Source organism: Podarcis raffonei, chromosome 14 (genome assembly GCF_027172205.1).
Source record: "Podarcis raffonei isolate rPodRaf1 chromosome 14, rPodRaf1.pri, whole genome shotgun sequence".
In the NCBI taxonomy this organism is placed as follows: domain Eukaryota; kingdom Metazoa; phylum Chordata; class Lepidosauria; order Squamata; family Lacertidae; genus Podarcis; species Podarcis raffonei.
In genome coordinates this window covers 37,402,852-37,423,136 of record NC_070615.1, presented here as the reverse complement: position 1 = coordinate 37,423,136, position 20,285 = coordinate 37,402,852, and the positions used below count along the sequence as shown (strand labels likewise).

The window sequence follows — 20,285 nt, the reverse complement described above, 5'->3', positions numbered from 1 at the left end:
TATTTATATTTATTTGTTGCTTTTCCCACGAAAGTCTCTCAAGTTACTTACAATGCAAAAAAACAAACAAACCCCACATTAAAACCAAGCATACGAGCAAATAATAATAGTCACAGGTTAAGGCTGCAATCCCTAACCCAATTACATGAGATGAAGCCACATGCAAAGGCTATAATTGGGTTTTTGCGCTTCTTCTTTTTCAAATGAAAAAGGTGAGGGGCTGGAATACATTTAGACCTAGCCAATGAGAGTTAGAAACCCACTGGGTTTTTTTGTCTGATGCTGAGGTGATCAGGATGCTGAATTCTGCGTCTCACGCAAAATGACCACTGGTACTCCAGAACCACAGAGCACCTCTAGCCCACCTGCTAGGTTCCTCTCAACACTTTTATGATGCTGCTATAATAAAGCACCCACCCACCCCCATACCTGATCATCTCGGTCCACCTGACAGCCTCCTGCAGCTCCATCAACCTCTCCTTGTATTGGTTGCGCTCCATCAAGACCCGGGCCATCTCCACGCGGGTGAACCGCCGGCGCTGAGCTATGGGAATGTTGTCCTGCAGAGGGGAGGAGGACGGCTTCAACCAATGGGAAATGGAAGGGGATTAAGGTTAGTAAAGCATGAAGCCAGGAGACTAAAGCAACAATTGTTAGATTCTTCCAGGTGTATCCCGCCCCCAAGTTAATTTTAGCAAAGAGAATCTAACTACAACTTCATATAAGCAATGAAAATGTGACATCTGGAGAAGTGATGAGCAAAAAGCTAATTCGTGTTCTGCAAGCCTCCAAGGTAATGCTAGTTACCATCCAAGTCTAACTAGCCTGCTGTTAGGAGCGAAGTGTTAATATGGGTTAGTCAACTCATATTAAGCCCATGCATAGCCAAACGTCCTGCAACAGGAGGAAGCCTAATTTGTAAACAGTGCAATACAATGCAAAAGTGGAGGATTATTTAAGGGAGAAGGCAGAAGTAACAGTCTTAACAGTGACCAAAGCAGTAATGCACCCGTTGCATGAATTCAGTCTTATTCCTCTCCCTGTCATGATTCATAAAGATTGCCCATCTTTCTATTTTTTTAAAAAATAATAATTGGGAATTTATATGATTTTGTAAGCTTTTTTGTTCACCCTTCACATTACCAAAAAATAAACTCATAATTTTTTTAGAAACCATTTCAAAATTGTTCTGGGGACGTGGGGAGGTAATGACTTCACAGACTAGACAACAGGCAACTACCAAGAGTTTCTTTCCCCCAATATGCCAGAAACGTACAAAGCTCTAGATTCCCTCTCCCAAAAAAGAAGAATCATAGAAAAGAAGAATCATGCATGTGTAGATCAGGAAGTCAAAAGCGAATTCAAGCAATCTCTGCCACTCTCAAAAGTGCTACGTCTGTCTTCACCCCAAGATCAGAATGAACAGGTAATTCTACATCAGAACTAAGGGTGCCTGCATGGACATATCAACCGCATTAGCAAGTCAGCACTGAAACACACATTAGTAGCTCACAGGATTAAAATCAGCCTGCCTTTCTCTACAAAGAAGTCCCCAAAACACATGTGGTGGGAGACTGGGGGAAGAGCTGCTTATTCTATTGTGGAAGAAGGCTTGGACCTTCTTACCCAGCATGGCTGAGCTTACCTGGTCATACTCATTATCTGGATGATTCTCTGGGGGAGATCCCAGTGACCACTGACAGCATAGAGAGAAGGGACAGGTTCGAAATGCAGCCCCTTTCATCCGTCCCAACAGTAAGTGCTAAAGGCTAATGGGCTGCTGATCAGGAGATCGCAGGCAGCATTGCTGGGTAGCTAGGAGACCAGCTATAAGAGCTAAAATACACACCCAACTTTGTCATACGCTGCAAAGTTTAGGGAGGCATTTCAGCAACAAGGAACGTGTATGTGGAGATTGTGTGTGTCAAGGGGAAATGTTTGTCCCACATATCAGCATGGCATTCACACTCACCGCAGATGGTTTGTGTAATTTTTCTGTGAAGCTCCTTGTAACCCAGAAGATGAGCGAGGACAGGACACGCTACTTCCTGTTTCTGCCCTCATCCTAAACTAGCTTTGGGGATGATGTCATCAGAGCGATTGCATGGGAGCAGAAAGCAATGTTTTCCCAACCTCATTCTGATGGAATCTTCTGGGTAGGAAGGAACATGGTGCTCAGCGGTAGTGAGAGATGTGATTGTCCTGCAACTTTCCCCAGTGCAAACCTTCTCTTTAAAGCTCAATCAGAGCAAACAGCAATTTGCGCAAAACCCGAACTGACATTTGCTCTGATTGAGCGCTAAAGAGCAGGTTTTCATGGGGAGAAACTCCAGGGCAAAAAGCAAAAAACAAACCCACACTTGGACACAGAGCTTTTAAGTGCGGACCTGGAAAGAATGGGGCAAAAAGGAAGTGTGGCTAAACCCTGATCTAGGAGGACCAGTCACCTAACTGCAGATAAGTCAGCTTCCTATGTTTCTTCTCATGTTAGCATGTACAAGGGAGATTTGGTTTAGGACCACAATGAGGGAGGCAAAGACTTAAAGTCCCCTACCTTCCCCATACCAGAGACTATTTGTGGGGGTGGGGGGGGTGGGACACATATGTAAGGGTAATCTGACCCTAATGGTGCAATCCTAACCATGTCTACTCAGAAGCAAGTCTTACTGATCTCAATGGGGCTTGCTCCCAGGTAAGTGGGGTTAGGACTGCAGTGGCATCCAGTACTTCCATTTTGATAAGATTATACCCAGGCTGCGGTAGTCATGGATGTGGTGACAACCCAAAGAGAACAGCCTCTTTGGGCTGCCCCACACACCTGAGGATGATAAAATATGCACTTTGGCGTCAGTGTTCAAGTAAGTGAGGAAGAAAACCCCCCATTCCCGCAAAAAAACCCTCCTTCCCTAGGCATTTTAATAATGTAATATACCAATTCTGTACAGAGATAGCTGCTTACATCCTCCACCTCTTCTTTGGGCTCTCGACGGGCAACGATCACTTCGGATTTCACTCTAGAAAACAGAGCAAAGAACATCAAAGAAAGGAAGAGGCTAAACAGCAGCCCCTCTTGGCAGGGGTACGCTGTCCTGGGCCTCAGTTGCTCACTAGGGTTGCCATCTTTCAAGAAGTGAAAATCCAGACACAAACAAATTGCTGAAAAAAGCCAAAGTTGTTTTTGAGAAATGACCCAAGCAATTTTTTTGTTATTTTGCCGAAAATCCAGGACAAACTGCTGCTTTTCAGAAATCCTCCCCCGCCCCCGCCATCACTTCCCCCATTGAAATTCCGGTAATGTCCGGGAAAATCTGGATGTAAGGCTACCCTAGCTAGGCCATTTTGCTACATTTGCTACAGAAAGTGTATGAGGCGAGGGGAACATCTGGCTTTATGTGAGCAGCCCAAGGCAACAACCAAGGATAAAAAATACACACACCCCCAATCCATATATGTAAAAAAAAAAAGACAGTAATACTTCACCCTGCTCCCCAGAAAAAGTAAACTGGACCACTTTTGCTAACAGTTACAAAGGTGTGGGGGGATATAATACAAGAACAAGAATGAGAAGCACCAACATGAAGAGTTGATTTGTCCACCTCGTTTTTCACACAGCAATATCCACCTGAGCTCTTTGTTTGACTGTGGCATGTAGAGAGGGCCATACCAAATGTGATACGTACAGAAGGACCACAGTTGGGTCTCCTGCAGGTTTGCTTTTGCTCATGAAGATCTGGGATGTGGTGCTGTGGGAGGGTCCATTTAGCAGAGGGGTCAGGGGGAGAACTTGTGGGCCTCCAAGTGTTGTTGAAACAATAGCCAGGGTAGCCCAAGTGCTGCCCTACAGACCGCCTTGGAATCTAGCACCCACCAGCCTTCTTTTTTTGTCCCGAATGACTTGCCTACACATAGCAGGACACTCACCTTTTCAGTTCCTCTTCGAGTTCCTTGATCCTAGCTTCCATCTTAGCTTTCGCTTGCTTTGCTGCTTCAAGCTCACCTTTCAACACCTCCTGCTCCCCGGTGAGCTGGTCTACCTTTGCAATTAAATCGTTCTTCACTATGTTCAGAGCATTTCTTTAGGATGGGGAAAGGAAAAGAAAAACGTATGTGCCAGAGCAGATAGTGAGGTGGATAACATCGTTTTGGTGGAAGATTAACTGCAGCAGAGAAGTATCAGTGCAGCCTGTGATGAATATAGGGGGGGATTGAAAGCAATGCCTTCTTACAGCCCTAGTCTAGAGGACAGCAGTGAGAGAAAGAGAACGAGCTTTTGGGTAGTAGGCTCTGGTTTCCCAGGGAATTTCACCCTGCACCCGTTGAAGAAGTTTTTACTTTCTTAGGAATTGTTGTTGTGGTTCTTGCATAACAATATTTAGTTCCCTTGTCAATCATCCTTGTGTTGTGTGGGGGAAAGGGCGGTTTGTTTCTTCATGATTATTGCAGTTGCTTTTAGTAGTAGTAGTAGTAGTAGTAGTAATAATAATAATAATAATAATACCTTTATTGTCAATGTACAACCTGTGTACAATGAAATTAACTGAGCCCCCCCCCCACAAACACTCAATGTCATTTAGTGCAGTATTGCTGGTTTCAAATGTTCTATTTGTTATGAATTTGCTGTTTGAATTTGCATTTGTATGGATTTTACAGTATGGTAGGTTGTACAGAGACTTTTCTGTGGGAAGCACTGATTCTGTTGGCAGATACCAAGTATGGATGTCTGCCTTTGTGAGATCCCCTATTTAATTTTTCACCACACCCCTAGAAGTGACCCCTCTCAGAAACAATTCTCAACCCTCTTAAGAACCATTGCTTGGAAGTTCTTCCTGCAATTATCAGAGACATGCTACTACTAACAGTGGAACACAGCCATCAAGGCTAGTAGCCACTGATACCCTTTTGCATCAATTTGTCTAATCCTCTTTTAAAACCTTCTAAGTTGGTGGTCACTGAAATGTTAACAAGCAAAGTGGCAGCACACAAATATCCTCTGAAGTCAACCATGTCCACACCATACACTTAAGCAAACAAGCAAAGTATTTCTAGAGCATGAGCTGGTGTCTTACTTTGTTTCCAGTAGCTGCGTGTTCTCCATCAACAGGTTCCCCACTTCTTTGCCCATCCCTGGAGGGGTGGAAAAGAAAAAATAAAACACGAGGCAACACACAATTTTGATCTGCACCCTTTGGAAAGATTTAAGCCTTATGCTTTGCTGGCCAATTCTTACTTAGGAGAAGCAGCCTCGTAGTTTGAGAGCCTGCAACGTATATGTTTTGCTGCACAGTGCAAAGTGCCACTCGCCCTGTCGAGGTCACGGAACAGAAGCAAACATTTCTGAAAACGCAGACGGATGCATTCACTCAAGTACAGAGACTTCCTTTAGGAGATGGGACAAAAGAAACAACTGCACTAAAATGGCTATTTTTAGAGCTTATCCACACTTACCTTTTGCCCCACACTTTCCAGGTAGAGATCTGTACATTAACACTCTATGGCTGAGCGGTTTTTTGTTTGTTTGTTTTGCTCTAAGCTTTCCCCGCCAAAAACAGCTCTTTAAGACTGAACTGGAACAAACACCAATTCAGGTTTTCTGTGGATTGACATTTGCTCTGATTGAGCTTGAAAGAGTGGGTTTTCAAGAGGAAAGTTCCAGAGCAAAAAAAGAAAAAAAAGGAGGGGGGAGTGCTTAGACACAGAGCTTGAAATTGTGGACTGTGCCTGGAAAGAGTGGAGGAAAGGTAATTGTGCCTAAACCCTTAGACTTAAAAGCTGGACCCACCCCACTATAATGTGTTAAAACCTTTTTGAACAGGCCCAGCCAATGAGCAAGTCACTCAACTCCTCTGTTTCACACAACCCTGCTTGTTTGCAATCTGGATTCAAGAGCACAAGTCATGAGCACAGTGAGTTATTAGCAAAGTTATGCACAGCTAATTTAGGGTAACGATTAGTGCAGGGGTAGAGAAAGTCCAGCTCGTGCACCAATCTTGGCCTGCCAGGGAGTTGAATTTGACCTGTGAAGCCATTTTCCCAAAACCACACCCACCTGTCAATCAGCTGGTATCACTGGGTGTTGTCAGCTGATGGGCAGGGTTCAATCACGCTGGGTGCTGCTTTGCATGTGCGATCCCTGTGGGGGAACATGCTAGCAAAGTAGAACACAACTAAACCCTCTCCACATCAGTCCTGCTGGGTGCTGTTTGGCCAGTGCATTCCCTGCAGGGAAGATACTAGTGAAGCAGACCTCCACCCTTGCAGGTCAACTTTGATTCGTGGGTAGAAGCCACTTGACGCAAGTTAAGAAAAGCCCTGTTGGCCCACCTAGTCCAGCATCCTGCTCTTATGGTGGCCAACCAACCAGCTGCCTCTGGGAAGCCCAAAAGCAGGACCTCTTCCCACCAGCAATTCCCAACAATTGGTATTCAGAGAATCGTGCCTCCAACAGGAGAGACAGAAGCATAGCCATCATGGCTAGTAGCCATAAATAGCCTCATCCTCCATTAATCCTCTTTTACACCAAGTTGGTGGCCATTAATACCTCTTATGGGAGTTTGTCCTGAATCTTCCAACATTCAACTTCATTGAATGGCCCCAAGTATGATGAGAGAGGGAGAAAAACATCTCCTCATCCACTTTCGTCTGTTTATCCAAGGGCCAGCTCTGATCTAATTCGATCATCAGTCACGTATTTCAGTCCTCCTAGTCACTAGTTTCTGGTCACTAGGTTGCCAACGACAAAGGGAAACTTTAAAGACTTTGCCGTTGGGCCAAGTGTTTCATTGGAAGTACTTAATGTCACACAGTGAAGCTTAACTGTCTGACTTGCCCTGAACTTCTATGCAGATTAGTGCCGCACCACTGTGGAAGGATCCAACCCCAGCTATACATCACAAGGAAACTATCCTTGAAGAGGTTTGGCAGGGTGAGGGAGGAGTAGAGGGGCTTGCTAGTGAGGTCAGCTCTGAAATGTTATACTGCTGTTACAAAAAAAAAAAAATCCCAATTGAGTCTTTCCCACTTTGTGGATATATTAGCACTCCATTTAACTATCATGTTGCCCCTTCCAAAGAGTGCTGGGAACTGTAGCTTGACAAGGGGGCTAAGAATTCTCTTATAGATCACTGGCTCCCCTCACAGAACTAGGCTTCCCAGTTTTGCAAGGACAGATGTGGGAAGTGACCTTAGTCTCCATAACTACTGCAGCAAGCTCCATATATGAGACTAGGCTGCCATTCTCTCCTCCCACCTTTTTAGTTTTATGGAGTTGTTGCTGGGAAGATGAAGGACAGGAGGAAGCACTAAATCTTACTATTGGCCACATACTCAATACACTTGTTAAACATGCACACTCTACAGCAGCCTTCCCCAACTTGTTGCCCTCCAGATGTTTTAGACTACAACTCCCATCAAGCTGGGGCTGATGACAGCTGTTATCCAAATCATCTGGAGTGCAATAAGTTGGTGAAGGTAATTCTAGAGAAATCAGATCACTATTCCAGCTCTGTTCATCTGGCAAGTGCACTATTTGTGAAAGTTTAGATACATCTTACACAAACTTTGGGTTTCCCCCCATATATGACATTATCCTAAACACACTTAGTAGGGCAGGGGTGTAAAACCTGTGGCCTTCCAAATGTTGCTGGACTACAACTTCCATCATGCCTGACCATCAGCTATGCTGACGGAGATTAAAGGGAGTTATGAATGTAAGCATATTTTGGAGGGACGACATTCATCACTTTATAATTGTTTACGTTGAATTGCACTTGCCATTTTACTGCTCATTCCCTCAGTTTTGAGAGATGCATTTGGAGCGCTTCACAATCATTTTTGGTTTTTTTAAACAACCCTGAACTTTTAGCACTTCTTTTTTTTAATCTCTAAACTACCTTGAGTTAGGGGAAAAGGTGGGAGATGATAGATAGAAAGATAGATAGATACAGTGGTACCTTGGGTTAAGTACTTAATTCGTTCTGGACGTCTGTTCTTAACCTGAAACTGTTCTTATCCTGAAGCACCACTTCAGCTAATGGGGCCTCCTGCTGCCGCTGCGCCGCCAGAGCCCAATTTCTGTTCTCATCCTGAAGCAAAGTTCTTAACCTGAAGCACTATTTCTAGGTTAGCGGAGTGTGTAACCTGAAACGTATGTAACCTGAAGCGTATGTAACCCGAGGTACCACTGTAGGTAGATAGATAGCTAGATAGATAGCTAGATAGATAGCTAGATAGATGATAGATAGATAGACTATAGATAATATATTAGATTTACAATTTAGATGGCAGTTCAGCAGCATCTGGCAGGCCACAGGTTCCTCCTGCCTGGTTTGAACCCTTCTTTGGCTATTGCTGCTTTTGTGCATGAAAGTTGCCAATGCAGAACAGGAAGCAAACAGAGCCAGGTCTAGAGTACAAATCCCTACTTCACTGCAAAACTCACTGGGTGACCTTACGAAGGCTGCATACACCCCATACATTTAAAGCACATGGCTTTCCCCCAAAGAACCTTGGGAACTGTAGTTCGCAGCAAACCTTAACAACACTTCACAGGATTCTCTGGGGGAATTCATGTGCTTTAAATTTAGGGTGTGTTTGCAGCCAAAGCTAAGGAGATCCTCCATCCCAAATGTTGAGAGTGCAGTATAGGGGGACTAGAATTTCCTTCCATTACAGAATGGAAGGGAAATGTTTAGTTACCTAGTCTCATTTCAACTGTTCTCATGAACCCACGGATGCTTTCAACATTCACGCACTCACCCACTTCACACTGTGTAGAGAAACATGCTTTTACGCTGTTCGTTCTGCTTGCTTTTGTTGAAAGCGACAAACACACACTCAGTACAAATGAAACGCTTAAAAAAGAGAGTCATGGCAGTGTACAGGAAGTGAGAATACAGCACAACACACTCAGGCAAGTACACAGACCTTCTTCCCAACAATGAGATGGGACGGGTTGATGATGGCAGAGGCAAGTTCCCCAGCAAGAATGGCAAAGAAGCAGCAGGTGTTTTTTAAAAAAAGAAAGTTAGATAGATATAGAGAAAGGAAAAATACACTACAACCATCAATAAGACAGGAAGAAATAAATCACTTCTGATGTTTCAGGCAGCATGGGATCTTCATACTGTCTATTGGGGCAGAGAACAAAAATACAAACTTAAATGCAAAAATGGAGATTAAGAATCCCAGTCTGAAGGCAAACTATAGGCCATTCTGCACATTTCACTGACATTCAGTCCATTTCATGTAGACTCCACATGGAGGCACTGCCAAACTACTCAATTTGTGTACCTGTATGACACAGGCATGTGTTTCATTCCCACATCATGTTTCTTGGTGTACATTTGAAATAGGAGTACACTTAAAAAATGAAAGAAAGTGTGGCATGGCCTTTTATATCCCGGCTGCTGTGAGAAGGGGAAATGTAAATAGCATCTTTTTTACACACTGATTTGCCAAGGTCTGCAGGTTGGTGGGGTGAATATTTCAAGGTGCCTGGGCAATGTGGCTGCAGGGTATTTTCTGTTCCTGGATAACTGGAGATACTTGGACTAAAAAATCAAAACATATTGCAGAGAGGCAAGGTCTGTTGTTTTTTCAGAAATAATGGAAATCATCCTGAGCCTACAGGATATATGTTGAAGTCAGAAGTATGAATCCGGAATATGAAAATCACAAGACTGCATCAATCTATAACAGAGCAGAGAATACTGCAAATCTTGCCGCTTTAGCAAATTTGTGGCCCTTAAGACTGCAAAAATAGGCTTGAAACTGTATGAAGAATGCCAGGTGGTTATCACAAGCATGGAACAGCGGAAGCTCAGATATTTGACAGTTAAGAGCAGGTGTCAATATTTTGCAAAGACCTTTGCTCAGGCCCAAGGCTATGAGTAGTTATACATCCTGAGTGAATATATGCTGTTTTGCTGGCTTGCATCACTTTTACGTTTCTTTTTCTTGGCACAAGATCTTCTGGTTTTGTTGTTGTTGTTTTTTAGCACAGACTACATCAAGCATGACAAACATAGGCAGATTTCAGAATCTACTTTGGTTTTTGCCAGAACACTGCAGTCCAGAAACTGGAGCCAAGTACAGAGCAGTGGCTGGAGGGTGAAGGCAGTGCTGGATGTGCAATAGCACTTCAGGTGGTGTAGCAAATTCCTTACTGCAGGACTGGATCCGGCCAGTGGGTCATATACTTATCTTCCCCACATACCAACTTTGGCCATGAAGCAGTTTGTTTAATAATAATGATGATAATAATTAGAATAATAATGATGATGGCACCTGCCAACATCCCCATGTTACCGCTTCAAAATACAGTTGGGAAGAAGCCACGACTGAGTGCTCCTTGCTTCTAGAAAGCTAGTGGTTCAGGTAAAAAAAAAAAGGCCAGAGCTAGTCTTTTCTTCTGAATACAAAGTGGTTTCTAAGCTAAGGGTTTTCAAAACATGAAAAGCAGCACATTGAATTGTGTGTCTGGAATGTTATAAGAAGCCCTGGCTCCCATAGCAACCTAAGTGAAGTGTGGTGGAGTCAATGGTGTATATAGAATATTTCCATCAAGAGTGCTATATGTGTTTTGTGTGTTTGTTTACAGTTCCCAGAAAAAAATAACCAGGAAATGCATTACATTTCACAGCCATATTTCTTGACCTGCATCCTGCAAGCTGTTTGAAACATCAAAGTGAATAACCACCTACATCCCCAAACAGAAAAGAATCTCTCCCAAACAATGGGTGACGGAAGAATCACCTACTTCTTCTCAACAAAGCAACACCACCACCATCACGGGAAAGAAACAAAAGAGTCCCGAGAAATCCCAGAAGAAAAGAAAGAGAGGAAGAAAAAAAAAAAAGGATGAAGAGATGCTGAATGAACAGAAAGGGGGAGGAGAACACCCATATGTTTAAAAAAGGCCTTGGCCTTACCAAAGAAATCATCCCGCACTATGAAAGTCATTCCATATGAGAAAAGAGGGGTGGGGTCAGGGTACAGAAAGAGATAGGGACAAAGAAGAGAAAAATAGGGGAAGAAAGGGAGAGAAAAAAGCAGCCATTAAATACAAATCTGTAAACAGCAAAACGGTGGTGCTCTCTTAGCACGTACGTGCAAGGAAATTAGTTGCAGCAAGAACCAGATCTCTGCCTCTGATCCAGCTAAGCAGGGAAGAAAGTCTCAGATTTTGAATGAATGAACAGATCAAGTTAGCAACTCCTGGTTCCATCCTTATTATCCTTCGTGGATAGGCAAAGGTCCTTTGGGCCTCTCATCCTCTACAGAAGGGAACCAAAGCAACAGGATGGATGGGTCAGGTTAAGGGGAAAAACAGGAGGAGAGGACAGTAAAATTGGGGCAAAGGGGCTGTTGGGAGACCCCGAATCTGATTTTCAACTGGACGGATGCCTGAAAAAAAGGCAGCAATCTTGGGTTGGCAGCAAATAATAAATGTTTAAAGGAAATGAATCTATTTCCTATTTGCACTGGGCCGGGTCCAGTGTAAAGAGTTCTTCAGCAGAGGTAGACTGCTATTATCAAAGGAAGGGAACTTTTGCATCCAACCCAATGCAGACACACACATACCCCTTCTCTTTCTTTCTCCTTCGATCAAAACTGGACACGTTTTTCACAAAGGATTGAGTTTACAAGTCATACAACTCAGTAATAAGAAGTTGCCTTATATTGAGTCAGATCATTGGTCCGTCTAGCTCAATACTGTCTACACTGATTGGCAGTGGCTCTTCAGGATTTTAGGTGAGGACGTTCTCAACCCCATGCAGAGATACTGGAGCCTGAACTCAGAGGAGTTTCTGCATGCAGAGCAGATGCTCTATCACAGAGCTATGGCCCTTCCGCGAACATTTCAAGCATGACTACAATGAACATTTACATGTAAAAAAAAACACCTAATTTTCCACCCTTAGTGGGAGAGACCTGGAGGGAAGTGCGGATGCTCCAATTTTGGAAATGATACTAAATGTGCACACCCAATGTGCTCACAAATCAACAGGCAATCATGTGTGGCCAACAGGAATGGGGAGAAATTCAATTCAGTTCACGTTCAAAGTCAAATTTATCAAATTCACACTCTCCGAAACAATACGAAAGCAAACATGGCTAACCGAAGAAAGTTTCCAGAAATTCCCTCTATCCACTGAAGCATTTCATAAACCTCTATCTTGTCCTTTGTGCTCCCTGAACCTTTGCCCATCTTTATCTTAAAAGCTCTGAAGCCTCAAATGCTTTAAGCTTTCTTTATATATGAGGAAATGTTCCAGACCTGTCATGGTTTTGTTTCTGCTTTCTGGAATCTTTTCCAGTTCCAGGATATCCTCCTGAGATGGGGACCAGAACTGTATCCAGGGAAACTGTCCAGTCTGTGCCACTTAAGCCAGTGGTGCTGTCAAGGCAGGACTTTGGGGTAGAGGCCCAGGGGCCCACTCAGCAGAATGAGCCCAAGGGCCTCCTAATGCAACAGGGCAGACTTTCCACATGCTGAAGTGGTGTCAATGCACAATACAGTCATACCTCGGGTTAAATGTGCTTCAGGTTGAGTGTTTTCAGGTTACGCTCCGCAGCGACCCGGAAGTAATGGAACGCATTACTTCCGGGTTTTGCCGCTCGCGCAGACGTTCAAAATGATGTCACATGCATGCGCAGACACGGCGAATCGCAATCCGCGCAGACGCCGGTTGCGTTTGCTTCAGAATGCGAACGGGGCTCCGGAACGGATCTCATTCGCATCCAGAGGTACCACTGTACCATCTAAAGAGCCACCCCACTCCAATAAGATAATTGTCTCTAGAGAGCAGGGCTGGAGGCCCTTCAGATTTTGTTGGACTCCAACTCCCATCAGCCTCAGGCTGCACGGCCATTGGTCAGGGATAGTAATCTAGGAAGTCACCTTATACTAATTCACTTAGCTCAGTATCATCTATGCTGACTGGCAGTAGCTCTCCAGGTTTTCAGACAGGAGTGTCTCGCAGCCCTACCTGGAGATGCCAGTGATTGACCCAGAAATAGTCTGCATGCAAAGCAGATGTTCTACCACTGAGCCTTCCATGTGATGGGAGGTGGTGGTTCAACATCATCAGATTCTCCACCCCTGGTCTAGAGTCTTAAATTAGCTAACTGCGCCACTGATTTAGGCAAGTTCATCTAGAAAAGATGCCCTTGGACCGCTAACAGTTCTCCTTCAGCTAGAACTCTTGACTGACCATCTCAGCCTTTTCCAAACTTACAAGCTGCGAAACTTGAGAGCTCAGCCCCCATCCTGCAAGCACTGAGTCCCAAACCTCCTCTTACCCCAGCAGCCATCCTGAGGGAGGGAAAGGACTAATTATTAATGGAATCAGCAAGACAGATAAACCTCCTATCTTTAGCTCACTCTCTGAATGAGGAACCACACTTGGGTTCAATGCCTGCCCTAAAAGGAAGGAAAAATCCCACCCTACAGGAAACATGAAGTAACAGATGGTTCCCCACCTTCTACCCTAGGATTCAAAGAGGGAGGTAAAAAAAAGCAGATCGTGGAGTGGGGCTGCAGAAAGCCAGGGGGTAGGGGTTAGAAATAAAGCTTACCGCAACGTAACATGTGAGCAAAAAGCAGAGAAGGTTCAATTGGGTTTGGAACCTTAAGTCGCGCAAGGCAATCAAACAAGGGAAAGGCGGGACGAAGTCCGCAAAGCCAACCGTGATTGGACAACAGCAGGGGAGTATCACACGTGTGTACCCACATCATTCAATTTAAAATTCAAGAAAGGGGGAAGGAGCAGGAAGAAAGAAAAATTGGAGGAAACAGAGAATCTGAACAGAGGAGAGATACACACCTGAAAACTCCCCTATGGGCCATGTCCAGCGAAGCACAGAGATACAGGATGGGGTAGGGGGGAAGGAATTGGGGGGAAGGAAAGAAAAAGAGTCAATCAGTGACCGAAACCAACAAAATAAAAAAATCTGGATTTTTTTAAAAAGAGAAACAAAAAATTAACAATGATCTTGCCATTTCAATGTCAAAAGGCATGAAATAGTAAAGACAGGACCTGCTATGGACTGCAAATGGTGTGAATCTACATATGGGACATTTGAGAGTATGAGGATGAGGAAATCACTTTCTTTCCCCAGATGAGGATATAAGTGAGGAGCCTGGAGACTTCCTACGAACCCTGACTTAAGCCTTGTCTTCTCAACCATGGCAAATGGTATAATAAAAACGTATTCTGAATAACCTAATTTGTTGGAATGCTTACAACCATCTGCAGCGCTCTATGTAGCCTTTCCAAAAATTCATGGAAGCTGGCACAGCTTGAGACCCACTAAATCAAACGCAGCCCAAGAGGAATTGGATCATGGCCCTAATGCCTTAAAATGGAAATGGCCTTAACCCAGGTTTAACGGTTGGCCAATTTAGCCTAGTACTGTTGGCTCTGTCTGGCAGCAGCTCTCAGGGGAACATAGGAAACTGCTTTATACAGAGTCCAACCATTAGCCCATTTCTGCTCAGTACTGCCTGTAATGACTGGTAACCAGCTCTCCTTGGTTTCAGAATAGGAACGTGTGCAACCCCATGTTGGAGGTGCTGGGGACTTGTGCTGGGCCCGGGGGTAACCTGAGTAACGCGGTCCAGGTCCGATCCCGAATCTAAGGGTTCTGCGAGGAGTTAGTCCGGCAGGGCCAAGGCAGGACACGAGGCAGGAACCCAGGCAAGGTCAGGCACAGAATCACAGGCAGGTTCTGGCAAACAGCAACGTTGCTCCAGCAAGCCTTTTATCTCTGTCGGGGTAATGGCTGGTCCTGTTCCCTTGGTGACTCACCTCCCTGTCTCGCCCAAAGGCGAGCACTCTCTCCTTCTCTCAGACCTCAGTCTCTGCAGCTTGGGAGATGTCAGTGGGTTACTAGACCCAGGGGCCGCCTCAGCCTCTCCTGACCCAACTGGTAGTGGAGCAGCTGTAAGTGATTGCCCAGTTGAAGGCAATGAGGTAATCCCCACATCTGGAGCCAGGGCATGCTCAGGCCCCTGACTCAGCCCAGATGGTGCTTGGCTTGTTGCAGGGAAACCTGCGCAGACTGGGGCTCTTCAGAATCAGGCCCCAGACTAGGTTCAGATGCCGCCTGAGGCAAAGTATCCAGTGCGGACTGAGACTCCTCTGGCTCCGAGTCCGAGCCCAAGTCCCAGGCCATCACAGGACTGAACCTGGAAACTTCTGCATGCAAATAAGATGCTTTATCAATGAGCCACAGCTCTTTCTGGAAGCTGCCTTATACCAACCACATCAGACCCTTCGTCCATCCAGCTTCGCATTTTCTACACTGACTGGAAGCTGCTTTCCAGGGTTTCAGACAGAGGTCTATTCTAGCCCTATCTGTAGATGCCAAGCATTGAACCTGGGACTTTCTGCATGTAAAGCAGGTGCTCCACCAATGGGCTATTGTCCCTGCCCATTTTTTTGTGTGAGGGGAATGGTATGCACTTGGAAGAAAAGCAGTAAAAACAGGAGGTTCCTTGAGCCGGCGGTGGGCTATGCGCAATGCTGGTGGGCTGCCTTTGGCTCAGTGGGATGCAAGCTGAGCAGGCCTGCGTGACAGTATTAAGCTCTGAATTGAATCTCCACTGCTTTAAGATAGGCAATTCATAACACTTACCATTTGCACATCCTTTGGGTTCCTCTCATCACCAAATATCCCCTTTTAGTTGAGGTAAAGATAAGTTTTACACGCCAAAATAGTCTGGCCACCTAGAAGTAAAATTTCAGTTGTTGTCTTGCCCCCCCCCCCATTCTCTGAGGAGCCACATCTATTCTTGATTGGCTAATCGCCCAGCCCTCTTAGATTCTGGTCAGATAATGAAAAGAAAAAAGATATTAGTCTAGCCATTACAGGGCTAAACAAGCAGCCACATCAGAGCACTTCCTCCAGTGACCAAACCACCATTTCCTCCCATCCCACCCAAACAATGCCCCTCGTTCTGGGTCACTGTGTTTGGGAGGCGGGGAGGAAAGACAAATATCACATAACAATGGCGGCCACCAGTGGGGGATTTGGGGTGGGGGTCTGAAGTGAATGTCATCCCTCCCACCCCCCAGAAAATCACTCCTCCAAATCCAAATGGCCACAGAAGCACAAAATTTGGGGGTATTTGTGTTAAGCCCTAATTTGATATAACCATTCACTGGTATTCAATGCTAGTTCTACTCAGAGAACACCCCTGAAAATAACGGACATGATTAACATCTCACTCCATTAATTTTGATGGCTTGAATCCAATTAAGTTCTACACAGAGTACACCCCTGAAATTAACACACCTAACTTAAGTCATGTCCATTACTTTCAGTGAGTCTACTATGAGCAGGACTAGCACTGGGCACAATCCAATGAGTCTTCTCTGACCAAAACCTGAGCCACATTCACACATTTAAAGCACTCTCATAGCACCTTAAACAGTCATAGCCCAAAGAATCCTGGGAACTGGCATTTGTTAAAGAGTACCGAGAATTATTAGAGGATCCCTATTACCCACACAGAGCTACAATTCCAAGAGTTCCCTGTGAAGAGGGATTGGTCATTAAACCATTCTGGGAACTATTGCCCTGTGAGGGGCATAGAGCTTTGCTAACAATTCTCAGCACACTAAAGAAACTACAGTTCCCCATAGCTCATGACTGTTTAAAGTGCTATCATAGTGCATGTGTGGAGTAAATGTGGCCTTTGCTGGATACAACCCATGATTTTTATCTGACTGTTGCCATTGCTTTTGGCAATACTGATTTAGCGTGCTACCCTTGAGCAGGCCAATGAATAGGTACAATATAAATTTAGCTAATGAAATAATGATAACGTAAATGGTGATACATGATCTAGCTGTGTTCAGTGGGAATGTTGCAGGGGAGAGGGAGTGAATCTGTGGTAGTGAGCATGAATTTGAGCATGGAAATATATTTGGTGTGTGACAAGGACTCAAGATGAGGAAAGGAAATTAAAGTGTTGGAAGTGACAGCTAAATAAGACTTCTGGGCATTGATAATTCTGCATTCTACTTTTTTGGCTATCAACGTAACACTTATTAGCTGGTCTACTTGTTCCTTTGCTTTTATTAGCAGCTTGGCAATATAGCAGGTAAGCTATTTATTAATTTTATTTGACACTGTTTACTTCTCAGGGTCGTTGTCGTGGAAGGCTATGTGTAGACTGCAATTCCTCACACGGGGAAGAAAGAGTACAGGACACAATTCTGATCACAGAATTCAGTTTTACAAAATCAGTTCATTAAAAGTTTATATTCCTTACAGTTGGGAAGCTGTATGCCTGAAAGGATGTGGGCAATGTGTGGTGAAATCTCAAAAGCAAAAACATAGGGCGATATTTCCAGTAATCAGAGCATAGAAAGGCATCTGTGCCCTACATGGCTCCTCCTCCAAGTCTAAAATAGCAGAGTAAATTAGGCAAAATAATTTATATAACTCTGCTTTAATTTGCATAATTTGCATAAACGTCACGGAATTCTGTGGACTACATGCATATAAATGACAGGGAAGGAAAGTTCAACTAAACATTAGGAAGAACTTTCTGACGGTAAGAGCTGTTTGGCAGTGAAACCTCAGAAGGTGGTAGCCTCTCATTCATTGGGGGTATTTAAACAGAGGTTGGGTCGTCATCTGTCATGGATCCTTCAGTTGAGATTCCTGCATTGCAGGGGGTTGGACTAGATGACCCTTGGGGTCACGTCCAACTCTACAATTATTCTATGATTCAGAGGGAAATGCCCTTTCTATTTCATCCCAATGTTTGCTGATCACATCTGATCACCACAATCTCTGCATCTTATCTAGAGCAGGGGTAGCCAACACAGTGCCCTCCTGATGTTGCTGGGCTTCCATCAGCCCCGGCCAGCCTGGCCAATGGTTAGGGATGATGGGGGTTAGATTACAACAACTGAAGGGAAGGTATTACAACAACTGAAAGTATTAACTTATGGTCTGTGTATGTGGTTTGGGAGCTGCACGGCCAGGGAAAAAACAATGCCGTCCAGGGTTGTAAAGATTGCAGAGAGAATAATTGGGTGCACTCTTCCCACCTTAGATCAAATCTATGCTGTCAGGTGCCATAAGAAAGCGGCAGAGATAGCGCAGGATAGTACGCACCCCGGAAATGATCTCTTTCAGCTTCTGCCTTCTGGAAGAAGGTATAGGGTTATAAAGGCCAGGATTAGCCGTCTGAGAAACAGTTTCTACGCAAATGCAATTCTGGTTCTAAACGCAGCAAAAGGGGTCCCTATAGTATAGTGTATTTTAAAATGGGGTTTCAGAGTTTTTAGGGGTTTTTGAATGTTTTATGTAGTTTTCCAGTTTCATTGTTCTGCATGGGACAATGACAATAAAGATATCGTATATCGGGAAGTTGTTGGCTATCCCTGCTCTAGACCATAAAGACTTACATGACTTCTTCCAGCTCTTTACCTATTATCTCTCCAGCTACTCTACCTCAAAGGGCTGTTGTGATAAATAAGATAAGAATTTCAAAAGCAGCACTCTTGAAGCAGGCTTTACCTAGGAGGTCCGCTCCTTCATCCACATCGCCAATGGCTTCTGAGCCAACTTCAGTAAGTTCCGTGTACAGCGAGTCGGTGTTGATGCCGAAGGCTTTGTTCACGATCCCCTGAGTAGGGCTGTCATGCAAAGAGAAAAAGAATGGAAATGCTGCAGACTGGCACGAAATGAATAAAAGCTGCATTCTGCACTCATGGGCAGCATGCCTAAAGAAAGGGAATGTCTGCACCCAAACCTGTTTCCTGTGCGTTCCAGTCTGGGATCCTGGCACATATCCAGCTCTGGAGTAGAATCAATATCTTGAAAATCTGACCCCTCATCGCTGCTCCCCATCCCTGTAGGGTGGAATGCAAAGAGGGAAATATTCATAGTCAAGAAGACCAAACCAACATTTCAGATCAAAGGTGGGCATTTGCACCTCCATTTATCAACGACAATATTGGTGACAACCCAGAGAGAACAGCAGAGATCTCGTGCAGCCACCAATAATTCTTCATCCACACACACATCCATGCACTTGGCTAGGTTTAAGAGGCAGTCCATTGCTCAACCCCAGGCACCGCAATCTAATGGCAGCCCTAAAAATAAGGAATATGCTAATTTACACCATTATGGGATAATAATTCCTTCTTGGGATGTTATGTCCACATCTCACATTCCTATAGGAAACAAGTTAGAAGTTTCTCAGCCAGCCATACCTATGCTCACATTCCTCGTCTCTTGGGCGACCTGGACTTCCATATTTCTACTATTCCGTTTCTCCCTCGACCGCTTGTTGTTCTTTGACGTGATGTAGTCATTCATGGGCTGAAGGCTCTCATTCAGAGGGGTGACAGCAGCAGAGGGCACGGACGAGGTGGGTGTGTTGGATTTTGTTCCGGTGGTGCTGGGCGTAGCAGCTGCCGAGGACTGTCCAGACTCAGACATTTCATCAGGCGGGCACTAGGGGCACAGCAGTTTGGAGGGGGTGGGAAGAGAAGGGATGGAGAGGCAATCACATGTATCAGTTAATTTTTCCTCCCATTTACTGGTCAGGCGGCTGCCTTGTAGCATTGTGATATACGAGCACTATGCACTAAAAAGCCTATAACGGCCACTACAAATATGAGGGCCAGTGTGGTACAGTGGTTTAGAATGTTGTGTCTTGTCTTTTATAAACAGCCAGGTTCAAGTCTCCATTTAGCAATTAAGAGAAGTGGGTGCCCTCAGGCAAGTCACCATTAACCAAACCTACCTTGCAGGGCTGTTGTGAAGGATAAATTTAATTAGACCACACAAAAATATTGTAATTCTCCCAAGATTTTTAATGGCCCGTTAGCAGCTTTTAAGATTCATTGTGCTGCTTAAGAAAAGTCATGTTTAGTTTATGTGTTTTATTCTCTGATACCTAATATCCTCACGTAACATCCTCTTTTTTCCTTTTCCCTCCAGAACGCCTCAGATTTTTTTTGTCATATGTTTGGCTCACCCCTTGGCCTGAGTGCTTAATGGTGAATAATGGCCCACAAGGAGCCACAATGTGTTGGAGGCCTTGTGTCGTCTATGGGTGCTAGTGAATCCCATCTTCCTGAGTTATAATTTGACCCTTGCTTATTATATAAGGAACAGTCAACCACACAATCAGAAGGCACCAAACCTCTCTACTCACTAGACCACGCTGGCTGTTATTGCCCCGAAGTGGCAAGGTTCATAATTATGACCAAATGCTGGACTCATTGTTTAGGGCCAAACTACAGAAGCAAACA

The 20,285-nt window shown here is 44.6% G+C and overlaps 1 protein-coding gene across 21 annotated transcripts in view; it reads right to left on the bottom strand.

Annotated features, from left to right (window-relative positions):
• MAPK8IP3 (mitogen-activated protein kinase 8 interacting protein 3) overlaps window positions 1-20,285 on the bottom strand; it is a 71,011-nt gene that overhangs the window by 25,989 nt on the left and 24,737 nt on the right. For 5 of the 21 annotated variants that reach the window (XM_053366061.1, XM_053366068.1, XM_053366077.1 and 2 more), the window contains 9 exons: window positions 19,239-19,482; window positions 18,776-18,875; window positions 18,541-18,659; window positions 13,827-13,838; window positions 10,929-10,946; window positions 5,067-5,124; window positions 3,922-4,074; window positions 2,933-3,014; window positions 430-560 (listed from right to left, as the gene is read on the bottom strand). In XM_053366061.1, coding sequence (XP_053222036.1) covers window positions 430-560; window positions 2,933-3,014; window positions 3,922-4,074; window positions 5,067-5,124; window positions 10,929-10,946; window positions 13,827-13,838; window positions 18,541-18,659; window positions 18,776-18,875; window positions 19,239-19,482 — 917 coding nt within the window. Of the gene's footprint in view, window positions 1-429; window positions 582-2,932; window positions 3,015-3,921; window positions 4,075-5,066; window positions 5,125-10,928; window positions 10,947-13,826; window positions 13,839-18,540; window positions 18,660-18,775; window positions 18,876-19,238; window positions 19,483-20,285 lie in introns of all 21 variants that reach the window. The other 16 variants (XM_053366058.1, XM_053366066.1, XM_053366073.1 and 13 more) reach the window with 10 other exon arrangements.